Source organism: Leopardus geoffroyi, chromosome E2, assembly GCF_018350155.1.
Source record: "Leopardus geoffroyi isolate Oge1 chromosome E2, O.geoffroyi_Oge1_pat1.0, whole genome shotgun sequence".
In the NCBI taxonomy this organism is placed as follows: Eukaryota; Metazoa; Chordata; class Mammalia; order Carnivora; family Felidae; genus Leopardus; species Leopardus geoffroyi.
The window spans coordinates 15,419,719-15,439,150 of record NC_059335.1 but is presented as its reverse complement, the minus strand read 5'-3'; the positions used below and the strand labels follow the sequence as shown (position 1 = coordinate 15,439,150).

Here is a 19,432-nt window from a genome sequence, read left to right as displayed (position 1 = left end):
ACCCAGCACGGGCCCGGGGGAGGGCCCGCTTTGGGGGGGCTCTGAGGGCTGAGGATTCCCCGGGTTGGGGGCACTCCAGACTGGAGGATTCTGGAGCCCGTCGGGGCCCGGGTTTGTGGTGGGGACACCGAGGTCTGGGAGTGATGGGTTGGAATGCCCTGACCCCTCTGTGCACCCCAGTCCTGGGGCTCCCCAACAGCGTGGAGGAGATGTGTCCTGACATCCCGGTGCTGGAGCGGCTCATGGCGGACATCGGGGGGCTGGCCGAGTCGGGGGCCCGCTATACAGAGATGCCACACGTCATCGAGATCACGCTGCCCATGCTGTGCAGCTACCTGCCGCGCTGGTGGGAGCGCGGGCCCGAGGCCCCCCCGCCCGCCCTGCCCGCGGGGGCGCCCCCGCCCTGCACAGCTGTCACCTCTGACCACCTCAACTCCCTGCTGGGGAATATCCTGCGAATCATCGTCAACAACCTGGGCATTGACGAGGCGTCGTGGATGAAGCGGCTCGCCGGTGGGTCTGGGGGGGCACCAGGCTCCTGAGGACTGGGGCCGAAGCGTCCTGGGGCTCGGGCCCTTTGATCTCATGGTCTGAGAGGGCGATCCCCGGGGTCTGTGTTTTCCTGGGAGTTGGCAGGAGTTAGAGTTCAGGTTTTCTCAGGCTCAGAAGGCGAGGAGTCATCACAAGCGGTCAGAATCTTGGGCTCTGAGGGCCTGGGGTGGATGGATGGGTCCTGGAAGTCCTCCAGGCCGGATTCTGAATTGCTAGAGCCTTGGAGAGGGTTAGGAATTGGGTCAGAGGCCTGGGTTCCTTATACAGAGGGTCAGAGAACCAGGTCACGCATCAAGGGCCCTGATACAGAGGGGTTTGTAGGTCAGAGATCAAGAAATGAGTCTTTAAAGGGATGGGATTCCTGGTTCAGAAGTTCTCTGTCAGAAACTGGGCCAAGCTAGAGCTTGGGGGCTGGGCTCAGAGGCCGGGGTCAGAGGTCAGAGGCTGGGGTAAGAAACCAGGGGTCATAGTCAGAAATCACACAGTGAGGTAAGAGTTTGGGTAGGGGCTAGGTCACAGGTCAAAGATTAGGGTGAGAGGTCATAGCCCAAGGTAAGCTATCAGGTTATGAGTCGGTCACGGGGGGTCAGAGGTGGCTGGCGTCACAGGTTCAGGTCAAGGGCTGTGATTAGGACCAGGCGTCAGGGGCTGTGTCAGAGGTCAGGGCCCGAGCTCAGGCGTGGGATCCAAGGTCGTAGGTCAGGTGCTGGAGTTAGAGGCTGGCCGGCAGCGCGTGACCCTCCGTCCGCCTCGCCCCCGCAGTGTTCGCCCAGCCCATCGTGAGCCGGGCCCGGCCGGAGCTGCTGCATTCACACTTCATCCCCACCATCGGGCGGCTGCGCAAGCGGGCGGGGAAGGTGGTGGCCGAGGAGGAGCAGCTGCGCCTGGAGGCCAAGGCGGAGGCCCAGGAGGGCGAGCTCCTGGTGCGGGATGAGTTCTCTGTGCTCTGCCGGGACCTGTACGCCCTCTACCCGCTGCTCATCCGCTACGTGGACAACAACAGGTCAGCAAGTCCCCGCCGTCCCCGTGCACATTCAGCCTGACCTTGGGCTTCCCGGAGCCCCATCTGACCCGTCACCTTCTGAGTTACTATAAACTTTTTCCAGCTCTCACCCACCCTCCCCCCCAGCCTTCTGACCACCCTCCCCATTGCCTCTGGCCCCACAAAATCCAGCCCGCGGGTGTCTGCTCCCCTTCTTCTCCTTCACACCTCCTGAGGCCGAGCCCCCGCGAGGCCACCTCTGGGCTTGGGTGGATGGGGCTGATTCGCGCAGTTAGGCCCAATGGTCAGGCCTTCCTCCGTCACTGAAGGGAAACGAAGACGCTCCAGATCTGGCCAGCCGGACTTTCCTCAGAAACAGGCCTTTAAGAGAAGCAAGAGCAGGTGCAGCACCTGGGTGGTTCAGCCCATTGAGCGTCCAACTTCAGCTCACGTCGTGATCTTGCAGTTTGTGGGTTCAAGCCCTGCATCCGGTTCACTGCTGTCAGTGCAGAGCCCGCTTCAGATCCTCTGTCCCCCTCTCTCTGTGCCCCCCACCCCCACTCATGCTCTCTCTCTCTCAAAAATTAAAAAAAAAATTTTTTTAAGTCAATAGCAGGGGCCCCCGGGTGGCTCAGTCAGTTAAAAGTGTCCGACTTTGGCTCAGGTCATGATCTCACGGTTCATGAGTTCGAGTCCCATGTCAGGCTTTGTGCTGACAGCACGGAGCCTGGAGCCTGCTTCTGATCCTCTGTTCCCCTCTCTCTGTGCACCCCCCTGCCCCGCTCATGCTCTCTCTCTCTCTCTCAAAAATAAAAATAGAATTTTTTTAAGTCAAAAGCAAGAACAGGTATCAACCAATTGCTAACATCTCCCTAAAATCAGAAGCACGGTTCAGAGAATCATTAACTCCTAGGGGCAGCCTAATCCAGGGATAGTGAATACGTTTCAACTCCTAGTTCCATCCTGGTTGAAAAGATTTTCGCGTTGCATCAGGGCTTTGTAAGAAAGGGGGCTCTGATTAGCTATGCCTGTCACAGGAGCAGAAATGGGAAGCATTGGTAGGAATGTTGTATACGCCCATGCACACCCCTCTTCATACTCACGACGGGGCGTATTGCTGTAGTGTAGGTTCCCAGGAGTCCGTGCACCGCATCGGAGAGTTTGAACAAATAAATTGTGGCGCATTCCCACCGTGGAATACTACACGGCAATGAAAATGAACAAATTATTGCAGCATGCAACGATGTGGATGCATGTCACAAATGTCAGGTCGAAGGAAGCCAGGAAAAATAAAAATAGAGTACCTATTACATCTATTCATGTAACGTTCAAGAGCAGACAAAAATAATCCATGGTCAGCATAAGGGTCATCCAAATGGAGGGAGAAAGGAGTGGCTGGGAGGGGCGTGAAGATACTTCTGGATTCTGGAAATGTTCTATTTCTTTTTTTTTTAATTTCTTTTTTTTAAATTTACATCCACATTAGTTAGCATATAGTGCAACCATGATTTTAGGATTCCTTAGTGCCCCTTCCCCATTTAGCCCATCCCCCCTCCCACACCCCCTCCAGCAACCCTCTGTTTGTTCTCCATATTTATGAGTCTCTTCTGTTTTGTCCCCCTCCCTGTTTTCATGTTATTTTTGTTTCCCTTCCCTTATGTTCATCTGTTTTGTCTCTTAAAGTCCTCATATGAGTGAAGTCATATGATTTTTGTCTTTCTCTGACTAATTTCACTTAGCGTAATACCCTCCAGTTCCATCCACGTTGTTGCAAATGGCAAGATTTCATTCTTTTTGATTGCCAAGTAATACTCCATTGTATATATATATATATATATATATATATATATGTATATATATATATATATATATATATATATATATATATATATGTACATCTTCTTTATCCATTCATCAGTTGATGGACATTTGGGCTCTTTCCATACTTTGGCTACTGTCGATAGTGCTGCTATAAACACGGGGGTGCATGTGTCCCTTCGAAACAGCACACCTGTATCCCGTGGATAAATGCCTAGTAGTGCCGTTGCTGGGTCGTAGGGTAGTTCTCTTTTTAGTTTTTTGAGGAACCTCCGTACTGTTTTCCAGAGTAGCTGTACCAGCTTGCATTCCCGTATATTTTTTTAGTGTGTATTATTTTTGAGAGAGAGCACAAGCAGGGGAGGGGCAGAGAGAGAGAGAGGGAGACACAGAATCCGAAGCAGGCTCCAGGCTCCGAACTGTCAGCACAGAGCCCGACTTGGAGCTCGATCTCACAAACTGCAAGATCATGACCCCAGCTGAAGTCAGACGCCTAACTGACTGAGCCACCCAGGCGCCCCTATTTTTTGACTTGGGTGGTGGTTACACCAGTGTGTTCACTTTGTGATAACCATTAAGCTGACACTTTATGTTATACTTCAATAAAAAGGTCAGAGATAGAAAAAAGGACTTCCTTTTTTTAAAGGAATGGGTAAGATGTTTAGATCATCTGAATGGCCAGCTTACCCTAGAAAACTCCATCCCATCCCTCCCGTTGGAATCTCCAGGTCCCCCCCATCCCCTCCCCTGAGAGCTCTCTGTGGGGCGTCCTCTCCTGGGGGCCCCTGCCCCCATCCCTCACCGGCCCCTTCCCTGCCCACCCAGGGCGCACTGGCTGACGGAGCCCAACCCCAGCGCCGAGGAGCTGTTCAGGATGGTGGGCGAGATCTTCATCTACTGGTCCAAGTCCCACGTGAGTCCCCGTCCGCCCTGGCCCTCCTTCCCACAACCCTCACTGCCCCGTCTGATCCTGACACTGCCTCCCCCACCAGAACTTTAAGCGTGAGGAGCAGAACTTTGTGGTCCAGAATGAGATCAACAACATGTCATTTCTGACCGCTGACAACAAGAGCAAAATGGCCAAGGTGGGTGCTTTGCTCTGAGAGCACGTAGCAGGGAGGGCGGGAGCACCCTCCAGGCCTTCCCACCTGACCCCTTCACCAGCCAGCCTTCCCTGCCCCGGCCACGTGCCTGCAGCCATCACAGCACCCCATCTCCCCCCGCCTCATCTCCTCCCTCCTCCTCTGTCTTTTCCCTTCCCCCCATTTCTCTCTTCTTCCTCCATCTCCTCCCTCCTCCCCATCTCCCTCCTCCTCATCTCACTCCCTATCCCCCTCCTCCCTATCTCTCCTCTCCCTCTTCCCCATGCCCTTCCTCTCCCTCTGCATCCCCCTCCTCCCATCCCCCTCCTCCCTATCTCTCCTCTCCCTCCTCTCCATCCCTTCCCTCTCCCTCTTCCCCATGCCCTTCCTCTCCCTCCCCATCACCCTCCCCACTCTCTCTCCTCCCCATCACCCTACTCCTATCTCTCTCCTCTCCTCCTTCCTCTCCATCTCCCTCCTCTGCCTCCTCCCCACCTCATCCTTTCTCTCCTCCTTCCTCCCCTCTCCTCCCACTTTCCCCTCCTCCATTCCTTCCCTCACCCCAATATCTTCCTCTCCCATCTCCTCATTATCCCATATGCCCCCTCTCCTCTACCCTTAACTTCTCAGCACTGCCCTCTTCAGGGGCCTAAAGACCAAACCCACCCGCCCATTTCCACTCGGGGTCCAGAAATGCCCAGCTAGGGGCTGTGTGTCGGGCTGGGGCAAGGGGGCTGGGATGGGGCCCACTTGAAGTTGGGCCTAGGGTTCTCTGAGGGGCCAGGGTAACCCTTCTTGTCTTTGTCTGCACCCTGACGAAGCAGGCGGGAGATGTACAGGTCAGCCCCACATCTGGGACCTTCCGCATGCCTCTTGGCTTAATTCCCTCTTCTCCCCCACACCCTGGCTTCTGCATCCCCTCCAGAAAATTCCTGCCCCTGTTCCCCGCCCCTTGCCCCTCAGCCCCCATCCTTCTTCTCTCCCCCATCCCCACTCCCAACCACCCATTCCCTTCCCAACGCTCAGCTTTTGCCAATTTAACTTTTTTTTTAACTTTTGTTTAAAAAAAAAAAAATCTCTCAGCTTTCCTCAAAGCAGCGAAGCATTGTGGTCTGAGGTCACAGGGAATGGGAATGGGGTGGGAAAGGCACGCGCATGGTTGGGCTTAAGGCTTGGGCTCCAGAACCAGGCAGACTTGGGTTCAAATCCTGACCCTTGGCAGTTGGCTGTGCGACCTTAGTCAAGTGTCTTATTTTCTGAGCCTCGGACGGCATCTGGCCGGTGGCCCCTGGGGCCCCGGGGCTCTGCATGTGGTCTCAGCAGTGTCTGGCTCACACACAGGCCGTGCTCCGTATTGCGAGCCGGAGTGAATGTGGCTCCGGCCGAAGCTTGTCACTGGGGCTTCTCGTTGGCATGACTGGGGTGGCCCTGGCCCTGGGTCCGCACCCAAGGCTCCAGAACACGGCTGTGGGACTCTGTGCCCCGTGTTTCTGCTTCCAGACCTCTCTGGATCTCTCTTACATCTTCTGTCTTCCTGTCTCCTTGTCTGCCTGAGTCTCTCAGTGTCTCTCTTTTTCTCCCAACTTCTTTTGTCTCTTGAGACTCTTTGCGGTTCTGCATCTTTATTTCATTCTGGGGACCTCACTCTTGGGATATCAAGTGTAGGGTTGCGCATGTTGTGGGGGAGGGGAGGTGCCGTACTGAAAGTTGTTAGGGGATTCTGGGAGAAGACTGCCAGAGGTTGGGAAAGGCCCAGAATTTGGGGAAATCTGGAATTTGGGATAGAGGTTGGGAACAGGGGACAGAGGCTCGGTCTGGGAGGGTCTGGGTGAGGGCTGGGGGCCTGAAGTGAAAGATCAGCAAGGTCTGGGGTGGAAATGGATGCGGGCTCTCAGGTGGGGGAGGGGATGCCCGGCACCCAGGCTGCGGGCTGGAGCCCAGGCTGTGGACAATGGCACAGGTTGGGGCTGGGGCCTGGGGCCTGGGGCCTGGGGCCTGGGGCCGGGCTGCGAGTCGGGCTGGTGCTGAGCCCCATGTCCCCACAGTCAGGTGGCTCGGACCAGGAACGCACGAAGAAGAAGCGCCGAGGGGACCGGTACTCTGTGCAGACGTCACTGATTGTGGCCACGCTCAAGAAGATGCTGCCCATCGGCCTGAACATGTGTGCGCCCACTGACCAGGAGCTCATCGTGCAGGCCAAGAACCGCTACGCCCTGGTGCCTGCACAGCCCCGTTACGGGAACCTGCCAGCACCCTGCTCAGCACCCCACCAAGCCCCCAGGACCCTACTGAACCCCCAGGATCCCACTGGGAGTCCTCTCTTGGGACCCTAATGAATCTTTCTCCAGGACACTGAGGACTCATGGGATCCCCTGGGATGCCCTGAACCTTCCCCTAGGTTGCTGAGAATCCAGGGCTCTGCCCAATATTTTAGGATATTGGGCAAAGCCCTGGGACCTAAGGATCCTAATTGGAACCCCATCAAAACCCAGGAATATCATTAAGACCCCTGGGATCCAAGGACCATATTGAGCCTTCAAGGACCCTCCTGAACACCCTCCCCCAGAACCATGCCTAACCCGTTAGGACCCTGAAGGCCCCACCAGAGACACCATGAGCCCCCCCGAGACGCCTCTGAGTCCTCCACCAGGACCTCCCATTGGGACCCATTGAGTCCCCCATGATCCCACTGGCCCTCCCCTGAACCTCTGGGTCCACACTGAGCTCTCCAGCTCACCAGCTCTTTCCCTCAGGACCCTGCTGACCCTGCCCTCTGGGCTCTGTTGACTCTCAGGGTTCCAGTGAGCACTCTGATCTTAAGTATCCCCCAGGATCCTAATGGCTCCTTCCCCAGAACCACACCCAAACCTGTGATGTATCAGGATTCCTGAGATCAACTGATCCCACTCTCTGAACCCCCTGAGGCTCCAAGGAGGACTCCCAGGATCCCATGTACCCTTAGTATGGAATAGCACCCCCGATCCTTACCAGCCTTACCATCCTTACCATCCTTACCTGAGAAGTCCTTCCAGGACCCTGCCCAAGACCCCTTGAGTCTCCCCAGGACTCTGCTAAACACCCTGACAACCTATTAACTCCTCTGGGGCCTCGAAGACCCCTGACTCCCCCTGGTATCACAAACACCCTCTTTCCTGGAGCCCTAAAGTCTCCTCCCTTCAGGACCTCAATCTCCTCCTAGGACCTGCTGAGTCTTGCCAAGAACCCACGGAGCCCTCCAGGGCCCCTCTGACTCCTCAACTTGGTCTTTGAGGGCCCCTCTCTTCTGGGAATCCCCCCTGCTGACCCTTCTTTGGCCTCCATGAAAACCTTACTGGTGACTTGGTTGATCTGCCTGATCCCTCATGACCTCTGCTGATCTTGTTGTCTCCCTTATACTCCCCCACCCCCCTTTAATTTTCAAAAACTCCCTGCCCATCTCGCAGCCCTACTTTGACCCTCCTCTGACCTCCAATAATCCCTCGGTGGCCTCATTTGACCTTTGAGGGCATTCTCTCATCACTCCCTACCTCCACTCACATCCCCACAAGGCCCTTCTAATCCTTACTGTCTCTTCAAGGTGCATCTGTGGCCTCTAGGACTCCCTTCTGACAATTCCTGACCATCGGACCCTTTCAGTTTTTCCCAGATGACCCCTCCCCACAAGCCTCTCGCCAGCTGCTGGGATGATGGGCCTGGAAGGGAAAGGGATGTGGGTTAAGGAGGATGCTGGGCCATCAGAGTGACTCAGTCTGGCCATGTCTCCCCAGAAAGACACAGATGAGGAGGTCCGGGAATATCTGCAGAACAACCTTCACCTTCAGGGAAAGGTACCCTCCTTAATCTGCAACCAAAAGGGGCACGTTAGGACGGTAGCAACAATAATAGCCAAGTATACTTACTCTGTACCAGGCAGGGTGAGAAGGACCTTAACGTGTACTCACCCACCGAATGAATGGTCAGAATGAATGGTCACGGCACCGAAAGGGGGGCGGGGCAGCCAGAGAAGCCCACTTCGAGCGAGCGGAGGGGCTCTCAGACGAGCCCGGCTGGGGAACCGGGAGCCAGCAGGGGGAGGGACCCTCACGCCGGCCGCCGTTCTTCCCTCCCGTCAGGTGGAAGGCTCCCCTTCTTTGCGCTGGCAGATGGCCCTGTACCGGGGCCTCCCGGGCCGTGAGGAGGACGCCGACGACCCCGAGAAGATCGTGCGCAGGGTCCAGGAGGTGTCTGCGGTGCTCTACCATCTGGAGCAGGTGGCTGGGCTGGAAGGGTCTTGGGAGGGGGCGGGGAGCTGGGGTCTCTGGGCGGGGCAAGGGGCGGGCCTTGAATCTGTGGGCGGGGTCTGAGGGTGAACCTTGGGTCTCTGGGTGGAACCTGGAGTTAAACGCGAGGCTTTAGAAAGGAATTTGGGAACCCCAGGGGAAAGACCTGGTGCTTAGATCTCGGGCCTAGGGGCAGGGTCAGGGTCAGAATTTGGGGTCTAGAGTGGGGCCTGGTGAAGACGCCTTGACTCTGGGCAGGACCGTGGATGGGTCTCTGGATGGTGACGGGCCTGGGTAGTGACCCTGGGCCTGTGGGCGGGCCTAGGACAGACATTTCGGTCTGGAAGCAAAGCCCAGGTTCGAACCTTGACTCTCTTGGTATGGCCGGGGAGTTCCTACAGCCCTGTGAGTTGGGCCTGAATTTGGGCCTGGGCATAGATGGGCAGTTTCACCCAGGGGTTCTGGGGTAGGAATCAGATCGGGGTAGAGGCGGGGAAATGACAGATTGCCGCCTGCCCCCCCCCCGCCCCCCCAGATCGAGCACCCTTACAAATCCAAGAAGGCCGTGTGGCACAAGCTCTTGTCCAAGCAGCGCCGGAGGGCAGTCGTTGCCTGTTTCCGCATGACCCCCCTGTACAACCTGCCCACGTAAGACCCCCAGGGTAGAAGGAAGCTTGAGGGGCGGTGGAGAAGGGCTGGCTGAGGAGGCAGGAGGACAGAATGCCGACTCGATGGGGCGTTGGGGAATGGTTGGGAAGGTAGATGTGTGGAAGGACAGAGGAAGCGTGGAGCGGGGATGGTCTCAGTGATGCCACACACCTCCTCCCCTCCCCCCCCCCCCGCCCCCGGCAGGCACCGTGCATGTAACATGTTCCTGGAGAGCTACAAGGCCGCATGGATCCTGACCGAGGACCACAGTTTTGAAGACCGCATGATAGATGACCTTTCAGTGAGCTGGGGCCTGCCTGGGAGTATAGGGGCAGGGCTGGATAGGGCTGGGGGTCAAGGCTGCTGGCTGCACATTTCCGGGGGTCGCCCTTCACCTTGAGGGGTATGGGGAGTGGCGGCCCCTGACTTGGGTGCAGCATGTGGGGAAAGAGAGAAAATCCAGCCACAGCGGGGCTGTGTGTGTGTGGTGGGGGGGGGGGGGAAACAAGTGGGGACTCTAGAACCCCCTTTCCCAACCCCACCCCTCCCCTAGAAAGCTGGGGAGCAGGAGGAGGAGGAGGAGGAAGTGGAAGAGAAGAAGCCTGACCCGCTGCACCAGCTGGTCCTGCACTTCAGCCGCACTGCCCTGACTGAAAAGAGGTGAGGACCGCCCCCCCTCGGTCCTGGGGAAGGAATCTGCTTCCTCCCGGCCCCTAGCAACCGCCCTGCTCCTCGAGGCAGACCCTCTGTGTCCGAGGAGAGCCCCACAGCCCATCCTTCAATGTCACTTTACGAGGACAGGCAGGGCCACCGTGGACCATTTTGCAGGCTGAGCACTTCACAAGGGCATCGCTTCTGAAGAGTTCACATCCTAGGCAATATCGGTGTAGGCTTGTCTGGATGAAAGTGTCTTGCTCAGACAAAATCAGTAAGTTACGAGAAAGAAATCACGTCATAACAAATTTCCCATAGATGGAAGAAAGGAGAAGAGGGCTTTTTCTGATGCACACAAAAGCTTTGTACAGGCTAATGACAGTCTTGGGACTAAAACAAGGGTGCTGCTGGGAACAGTAGTAACAGGCAACATTTATCAAGTGCTTACCGTCAGCTCCTTTTTGTGGATAAGGAAATAGAGGCATAGGGATTTATGTTTCACACATCCACGAAGTCAGGAGGGAGAAAGTCCAGGGCTGGGCAGTGGCACGATGGCAGATGGGAACCCGGGCTCTGTTCGGGCTTTCTGCCCTGCCATTCTGACCTTTTGTCTTGTGGTCATAAGACGGATCGCTGAACTTCCAGACGCGACCACATGCCAGGCAGAAAGACAGAGAGAGGCTTTTTTTCCTTCTGAGCAAAATCAAGATCTTTTTTTATCCAAGAAAAGGCGCTCTCCTTGGTGGGCTTCTGTACATCTCTCATCTGCCAGAATTCTGACATCAGGCCACCACCAGCTACATGGGACACTGGGACACTGAGCGTCCTGTTTTCCATCCTTTGGAAAGCCATGACTCTGGAGTTATATTATCCAGGGTTGAATCGTGGTACAAGCTGTGTGGCTCGGCCAAGAAGGACCTTTGTGCATCTGTAAAATGAGGCTAGTAGTATCTACCTAACAGGATTATTGTGAGGATTAATTTGTTACTACATATATAAAGCACTTAGAGCAGGGACTTAGAGTAAATATTCAATGGGTGTTGGCCGTTACTATTATTATTATTATTATTATTTTTATTATTATTATTTTTGCTGAGGAGACCCAAGAAGGTCATAGTGGTCAAATGAACCAACAGGTGGCAAAATGGCCCTAGAAGCTCCAGGTGTCCATCACATCATTTTGGCAACCCCAGTGGGAAGGGAGCACATCTACCAACAGTTCCAGCAACACTCCCAGAACGAGTTCCAGTGGACCAGCATGAATCCCATAACCATCTCGTATCTATTTATTACGGTGGCCAAGCAGATCGAAAATGCCAACTGGCTCATCCTCAGTCACATGCCCACTCTGGCCGTGGACAGTCTCTCCCACCCAAACCACACAGCCTGAGCGTGGCTCTCCGAAGGAAAACCGGAAGCTGTTATGAGATGGGGGTCCTCTCCACCAGGTCCTGACTCTCTCCTCCCTTACTTCCCCAGCAAACTGGACGAGGATTACCTGTATATGGCGTATGCCGACATCATGGCAAAGGTGAGGCCCTGCCCCCATCCCCCAGGCCAGGCTCCCTTCTCCCCAGCTGCAGTGCCTGTCCACTGACAGGGCTGGGGGTGAACTGGGGTGTCTGCCCTGTTCACCGCCATCCCTAACTGATGCCTCATCCCCAGAGCTGCCACTTGGAGGAGGGAGGGGAGAACGGCGAAGCCGAAGAAGAGGAAGTTGAGGTTTCCTTTGAGGTAGGTGGGATCAGGAGGTCCCTGAGAAAAGGGATAAGGGACCCTGACTTCGGTCATTCCTCATTCATTCAGCCTGTGTTCACAGAGTAGTGCTCTGGGCCCAGCCCTGTGCTAGGTGATGTTGGGGACACGGCAATGACTCAGTTTACTGGCAAGACAGACACATCGAGCAGACAGCAACAATATTCATGGTGGTGATGAGGGAAGCTCCAGGCAGAGGGGTTAGGGTCAGGGAATCCAAAGAAGCTCAGGGAGGAGACATGGTGGGGGGGGGGGGGAGTTTAGGGGACTGTGGAAGCCCAAGCAAGGTGCCTGACCCACCCTGTGGGGGAAGGGTGTCAGAGAGGGCTTCTTGGAGGAGAGGATGTCTGAGCAGGAGGATAAAAGGAGTGTGCCAGATGAAGAAAAGGAGAAAGGTGTTTCAGATCGGGGGAACAGCATGTGCAAAGGCCAGGCAGTGAGAAAGAGCTGGTAACCACGCAGCTGACCCATCCATTCATCATTAAGGCAGTCAGTAAGCATTTCCTCGAGTTTCTTAACCGTTTTTCTGCCAGGGTCCCTTTTGGCATCTGGTGAAGCCTCTCTTAGAAGTATGTTTTTAAATGTATAAAATGAATTCATAGCAGAGGAAACAAGCATATTGAAAGAACCATCAAAATATTGTTTAAAAAATTGTAAGACAGTCATAACTGCCTTTAGGGTTAGGGTTAGGCATCCTTCAAATGACACGATTTCACAGTGGGGCCAGTAGCTACAGTAACTGATGAGTAATGAACATAAGCAGTGTTTTAAGATGGCTGCAAAAATAACGCGGCATGGAAACATCTGTGGTTCTTCTTGGTGACACAACCATGGGTTCTAATATTGCTATGATTTATAATGGAAGGAAATGCTCCGTTTCAGTCAGAGGGCGGTAAACACAAAAATATAATTTTTCCCCTGTTCAGGGCCCCCTTGGGGGTCCATGTGTGGGTCCAGGTTAAGATTGCTCCGTGTCTGGCCCCGTACCGAGCACAAGAGACAAATCGTGGACTTCAGTCCCAGGGGATAGAGGGAGTTCACAATTAAAGAAATGAGGTGTGGGGACGCCTGGGTGGCTCAGTCGGTTTTAAGTGTCTGACTTCGGCTCAGGTCATGATCTCGCGGTTCTGTGAGTTCGTGCCCCCACCTCGGGCTCTCTGCTGGCAGCTTGGAGCCTGCTCCAGATCCTCTGTCTCCTTCTCTGCCCTTCCCCAGCTTGCGCATGCGCTCTCTCTCACATTTTAATAAACGTTTTAAAAATTAAAAAAAAAAAAAAAAGAAATTAGGTGTGGTTGGAGCAGGGAGGGTCAGGGTGAGGGATGAGGCTGTGAGGGGAAAAGGCTGGCTGGCGAGCCTCGACTCACTAGGCGCCGCGGGCCTGGCTCTGCCGCAGGAGAAAGAGATGGAGAAGCAGAGGCTCCTGTACCAGCAGGCGCGGCTGCACAACCGGGGAGCCGCGGAGATGGTGCTCCAGATGATCAGCGCCTGCAAAGGTGCCCTCGTGCAGGCCCTCCTCCCGAGCACACGCATCCTGTCCCCACTCCCCGGGGACCCCGCGGCACCCTCGCCCACCTTCATGCCTGTGCTTTGCACGCCAGCGCTCACACATTCCACTTGCCTCGCGATGTCTCACCCGTCCCTCGCTCTGGCATGCTACTCCCCACCCCCCCCCACCCCCACTTCTCCCACATACCCTGGGATGGCTGTTTTCTGGTGGGTGGAGAACAGTGCTCTCAAACTGAGCGGACCCTCTTATGCGACCCTCCGTCCCCCCCGCAGGAGAGACGGGCGCCATGGTGTCCTCCACCCTGAAGCTGGGCATCTCCATCCTAAATGGAGGCAATGCTGATGTGCAACAGGTAACAGGAGAAGGGACTTGGGAAGAGGGCTAAGAGGGGTGGGAGGTTCCTGTGTGACTCCCAGCTCCTCCTCCCCGCCCACCCCTTCTGTAGAAAATGCTGGATTATCTGAAGGACAAGAAGGAAGTTGGCTTCTTCCAGAGTATCCAGGCGCTGATGCAAACATGCAGGTAGGGTCTAGGGGACATCTTTCAGTCACGCTCTTTGCAGTTGCTGTGCCCCCACTCGGTACCACCGCCAGAACAGAGGCCCACTCAAACTAGCTCAAATACCAGGGAGCTGATTATCCTAACAATAGCGAGAGGCTTTAAGAATGAACAGTTGGAGGGGCTCCTGGGTGGCTCAGTCGGTTAAGCATCCAACTTCAGCGTGGGTCACGATCTTGGTTTCATGACTCTTGGTTTCAGCTCAAGTCATGATCTCACGGTTGCTAGGTTCGAGGCCCGCATCGGGTTGACAGTGCAGAGCCTGCTGGGGATTCTTTCTGTCCCTCTCTCTCTGCCTCTCCCCTCCTCACGCTGTGTCTCTCTCTCAAAATAAATAAGTAAACTTCAAAAAAAAAAAAAAAAAAAAATGAACGAACAGCTGAAGCCCAAAGCTTGTGGAGAATTCAAGGGGCACTGAAGCAGCAGGGAACTGGGGCTCTCTCTGATGACCCCTATTAACTTGACTACTACCTCTGCCTTTGTTCTCTTCTGGCAACTGACTCCTCCCCTCCCCCACCAGCTTTGCTAATTGAGGGTTTCTGTTTCCTCCCGATTTCAACTTGTGCATATTTCATCCTGGCCCCACCTTACTTGTGAGCTGCGGCCACATGGCTTCTTCCAGTTCTGTTTCTGCTTCCTCTCGATGATTTCAGCTCATTCCTGGTTTACTGTGGCCCTCCACTCGCTAACGGCAGGGTGGGGTGGGGGTGAGGGTGTTGCAGGGCTCTGAAAGAGGGCAGAGGCCTCAGCCCATCTTCCCCATCTTTCCTTCCACCTCCCCCGCCCCTCGCACAGCGTCCTGGATCTCAACGCCTTCGAGAGACAGAACAAGGCAGAGGGGCTGGGCATGGTGAACGAGGATGGAACCGGTGAGGCCCTCTCTTGGGCTTCCCTCTCCTGGGACATCCTCTTCCTTCGGGATCGCCCCCTCGCCCACATTGCCCAAAGCTCCCTTCCTCCAAGACTCCTCCGCTCCACAACCATCCCCAAGCTCCACCCCCACCCCACCTCCCACCTCCTGTGCAGTGGTCCCCAGTCCTGCCCCCACATTCCTCCCGGGTCTCCCTCCTCGGGGTCCCCACCCTTGGCTGTCCTTCTGTCCTGTGTTCTCTCACCCATCACCACACCGACCCCCCCCCCCCTCACGTGCCCCAAGTCTCCCACCCTGGTTGCTGTTCTCATTAATGTCCCTAATCCGGGTTAATCGAGTCTCCTCTTTGCCGTGTTGTGACGTGTCTAACTTTTCTGCCCTGATCCTCGCCTCCTGCCCCTCCACCTCTACTTGTACACCTGTTTTTCTCTTCCCTCTTCTTTCTCTCCCTCCGCTTTTACCCTCATTTCCTACTCTTCCTTGGTTCCATCTGTCTCCTCATCGGTCTGATTCTCTGTGGTTGTTCCTCTCTTCGTGTCGATGTCTTCTTCATCTCTGACTGTGTCACTGTTTTTCTGTGTTTGTCTCTGTCTCCTTCCTGTCTCTTTTTTTCCCCTCTTTTTTCCTGCTTCCTCCTCCCATCCTGTTGGCTGCCCCAGTCATCAACCGCCAGAACGGTAATTCCCCCAGCCCATTCCCCTTGCTGTGCTGCTGCACCCCTCCCTTCTAACCCCCAACCGCCCCCCTCCACCTGGGGGCTGAGGATCTGGGACATCCAGGGAGGGAGGAACCCTTCAGCGATGCATCCCGCCGGCAGAAAGTCTTGAGATCAGGGGTCCAGCGACCAAGATTCGGGTCCCAGATTAGCCACTAACAATACCCGAGACTAAGAACAAGTCTCTTCCCTTCTATAAGCCTCACTTTCCCCATGTGTAAAATAGAAGCTAGAGAAGATGGCAAAGATCCCTTTCCAGCTGGATGTTCTCAGACTTCCAGACCCAGATTCGCAGTCCCGGGGTGGGGTAATCCCCACTCCCACCTACCCCCCCCCCCCCCCCCCCCCCCCCCCCCTCTGCGCCGGCGACCCCAGATTGGTCAAGTCTGCGGTTCCCATACACCAACCGGATTGGTTGCCCCCAGCATCCACTCTGATTGGTGTGCGTTCCTCCTCTGCGCCTGCTCTGGTTGGCCCATCCCTGTCTAGCCTCCCTTTCTCTCTTCCCTCCTCTAGAGCCCACGGTGACTGGCTTCTTTCAGATGCCCATTCTGATTGGCCCATGTTTACACGCCTCCCCCTCCCTGCCCCGCATCTCCTGGATTGGCTGATTTCAAGGCATCTGAGCCAATTGGCTGGCTTTGGATCCCACTCCCTGCCCAATCCCCTCCTGCTCAGAGCCTTTGCGTGAAATTGACTCCAATCCCCTTAATCCATTAACTCCGCCCTCCGTGGCCCTGGATGGGGGCTGAGGGAGATACCAGCTGCCTGAACTTCTGCTGGATAGGCAGACATTCCCAGACGGCACACAAGTGGTGACGTCAGAGGAACACAGATATTTAGAAAGACACTTGAGGCCCCAGCTTCATGACTCAGGACCCTTCAGGTCTTCATTTGCTGATGCCTCTGAAATCGGAACCCCCTGGTGTCATGGATGCCCGTGGCCCTCACAGTGTCTTTGAAGTGGCGGCTGCTCCTCCCTGCGCACCCGTGCTTTGTGCATGCGTGTGCAGTGTGCAAGGGCCGTGTGCATGTGTGCGCTCTCCCCTGACACATCTGACACTTTCTGGGCCCTGCCCCCCCTCTTCCACCCAGGAGAGAAGGTCATGGCAGACGATGAGTTCACCCAAGATCTGTTCCGTTTTCTGCAATTGCTCTGCGAGGGGCACAATAATGGTGAGGAGGAGGGGCGGGTGGGAGAGTGGATGAAGAGGAGGCCAGGGTTTGGGGTCAGTCTAGAAGGGTTGCCTGAGTTAAACTCCAGGCCCCTCCCTCCTTATCAGAGGTGGCCTCACCACTCGCCCTGGCCCCAATTGTCCTCCATCCTTTATTTTCAGCCATTATCAAGCCCTGCCCACCCACCTTCCTAAATCGCTCTTGAATTTCTGGAATCTAGCCCCTTTGCTACACTTTCACCTCTTCTAGCCAGTCCAAATTCCCCAAAAGAAATCTGCCCCCAAACCTACCTGCTCCCAGATCAGTTTGCCCAAATGTGCAGTTAGCCACATGGCATTTTTCCACAGGCATTTTGCAGCAGCTGCCAGAGTTAAGTAGATGCAGTAGATTTCCATACTTTGGTTTTGTAGAGGGGGGGAAAAATCACATGGCATTTAAAAATGAGTTTATTAGAATCACTTCTTAATTTCACTTCTAAGATACTCTGCCAGGTGGAAGGCCTTACAGATCCTTTCCTAGCTTAAACTAGAGTTTCCCCAACTTTTTTTCTGGTTCAGGCGGTTTAACCAGATCAAGGCTGACACAGCAAGCTAGTGAAACATACATAGCTCACAGCCTTAAAGGGACCATCAAACTTCTGTACAGCAAACTTTCTACCCAATGCCATTTCCTATAACAAATATGCAAGTCTCAGGGTTGTGGTTGTGATACTTAGCAGGTAATTGTGAAACCACAGACTGCCCAGAAGCTAAGCTTCATGACAAGAATGGAAGTAACCATAAATCTAACTTCCATAGAACCTGCATCCCATTTGCTAATGTTCGTGAAGGTAACTCATATGTAAATTTCTGTAATCCACACTCTTCTCTGTTCAAACAAAGGATAAAGCAGGATCCATTGCTCTGCATTCTCAAAAGCTCTTATGTCCACAGCCAGTTTTTCTTCAAGGTTCATGAAATACCTTTGTGCCACGTGACTAGGACTTTCTTTAATTGTAACTAAGGTGGAATCAGTCTTTGGGGTTTTAAATGAATTTTATTCCCTGGATCTATGATTATTTGGAAACGAGAAGGTGCTAAAGGGGGGAATTCCTCTCTCCTACCAAATTTACAAGCCAGTCCTCTGCATAAATTCGTGGATCCATTAACCAGCCCAATCAAATAAACATTTGAAATATCTTTCAAATCTCAGGTGCCTCGCATGTCTTGAGTGTTTGGTGCCATTCGAAGTAGACAACAGGTTTTTCTCTTGTACATGTCTGAGACTATGTTCTTGGTTGACAGCTTTTTACGGGAGAGGGGAGCTGTATATGTAAACATTTAGGCATATAGCCCAGTTGAAATTAACACAAAGGAGCTAGAAAACATACATTTGCTTCTAAAATATTGAATATTTGAGCATAATCTTCATCTACAGTGTGAAACCAGGCAAAATGGTTTATGAAATAGAAGTGATTATGATACAGCAATTATGAAATAGATGTCAGATGGACAGTAAAACTTTGGGGGGGGGGAAACCTTTCAAGGGCTGGTAAAGCCATCCTGTGCAACGTGACATTGCCATGAACGTGCAAAGGACTTAGCTGAAGTTTGTTTTCATTGCCTTCACAATTTGATGAATTGATCATTTGGCAAATGGGTCTACAGAGGTGGTTCTCCAACTTAAGAGGGCCTCAGAATCACCTCGAGGCCTTGTTAAAATACAGATTTGAGGGCTCCGCCCCAGATTCTCTGATTTAGTAGTTCTGGGATGGAGTCCAGTAATTCTTGTCTCTGGCAAGTTCCCAGGAGATGCTGAGGCTCCCGGTCTGGGACCCACACTTTGAGAATCACTGCTCCAAAGTGCAGCCATTAACCTCAGCATTCTTTAAGGCTCTTTAAGAGCAGCTAATGTTTATTGAGCACTCGTACCAGATGGCTATCCTAATTTTTTTTTTTTTAATTTGGAAAAAGCATTTATTTATTTATTTTGAAAGAGAGAGAGGGGTGCCTGTGTGGCTCATTCGGTAAAGCGTCCAACTTCAGCTCAGGTCATGATCTCGCGGTTTGTGAGTTCCAGCCCCATGTCGGGCTCTGTGCTGACAACTCAGAGCCTGGAACCTGCTTCCGATTCTGTGTCCCTCTCTCGCTCTGCCCCAACCCCGCTCCTGCTCTTTCTCTCTCTCTCTCTTTCAAGAATAAATAAAACATTAAAAATTTTTAAAAGAGAGAGAGAGCGCAGTGTAAGTGGGGGAGACAGAGAGAGAGAGAGAGAGAGAGAATCCCAAGCAGGCTCCACGCTGTCAGCACAAAACCTGATGCGGGACTCCATCTCACAAAAGGTGAGGTCATGACCTGAGCCAAAATCAAGAGTCAGACGCTTAATTGACTGAGCCACCCGGGCACCACTGTCCTAAGTTTTTTATGTACGCCAAAGCATTAAAAATTCACAAGAGCTCCATAAAGTAGGGTGTGCTGTAACCACCATGTTACATATGGGGGAACTGAGGCACAGTCTGTGCCACACATAGGGATTCAATAACGTGCCTGAGGTCACACAGCTGGGAATTCATACAGCCCACTGCTATTTACCTTTCCTGCCTCAGTTGAGGTCCCTTCCCCCAGGGAGCCTTCCTTGATTACGTCGTCGTCAGCTGAGTTAGGCATCTCCTCTGGGCGACTGCAGCCGCCTAGGTTTCCCTGATCATTCTGCTCGGTATTCCCCACCACCACCACCCCTACGACCCATGAACCCATGTTTATAATTATTATTATTACTAACTTCTCAACCGCACACCAAAATAGAGAGAATGGTCTAATAAATGGTACCCATCACTCAGCTGTAGCAGTTATCAGCTTTTTGCCATAGAAGAATGT

General features: G+C 53.9%; 1 protein-coding gene across 5 annotated transcripts in view; it reads left to right on the top strand.

Moving 5' to 3' along the window:
* Positions 1 to 19,432, top strand: part of RYR1 (ryanodine receptor 1) — a 119,170-nt gene that overhangs the window by 64,790 nt on the left and 34,948 nt on the right. For 3 of the 5 annotated variants that reach the window (XM_045442449.1, XM_045442447.1, XM_045442451.1), the window contains 19 exons: positions 181 to 513; positions 1,315 to 1,555; positions 4,178 to 4,265; positions 4,345 to 4,437; positions 5,259 to 5,273; positions 6,480 to 6,650; positions 8,202 to 8,261; positions 8,547 to 8,684; positions 9,229 to 9,341; positions 9,546 to 9,642; positions 9,895 to 10,001; positions 11,475 to 11,526; positions 11,661 to 11,729; positions 13,144 to 13,243; positions 13,530 to 13,609; positions 13,703 to 13,779; positions 14,611 to 14,684; positions 15,346 to 15,363; positions 16,497 to 16,577. In XM_045442449.1, the coding sequence (XP_045298405.1) occupies positions 181 to 513; positions 1,315 to 1,555; positions 4,178 to 4,265; positions 4,345 to 4,437; positions 5,259 to 5,273; positions 6,480 to 6,650; positions 8,202 to 8,261; positions 8,547 to 8,684; positions 9,229 to 9,341; positions 9,546 to 9,642; positions 9,895 to 10,001; positions 11,475 to 11,526; positions 11,661 to 11,729; positions 13,144 to 13,243; positions 13,530 to 13,609; positions 13,703 to 13,779; positions 14,611 to 14,684; positions 15,346 to 15,363; positions 16,497 to 16,577 (2,007 nt within the window). The remainder of the gene's footprint in view (positions 1 to 180; positions 514 to 1,314; positions 1,556 to 4,177; positions 4,266 to 4,344; positions 4,438 to 5,258; positions 5,274 to 6,479; positions 6,651 to 8,201; positions 8,262 to 8,546; positions 8,685 to 9,228; positions 9,342 to 9,545; positions 9,643 to 9,894; positions 10,002 to 11,474; positions 11,527 to 11,660; positions 11,730 to 13,143; positions 13,244 to 13,529; positions 13,610 to 13,702; positions 13,780 to 14,610; positions 14,685 to 15,345; positions 15,364 to 16,496; positions 16,578 to 19,432) is intronic. The other 2 variants (XM_045442450.1, XM_045442448.1) reach the window with 1 other exon arrangement.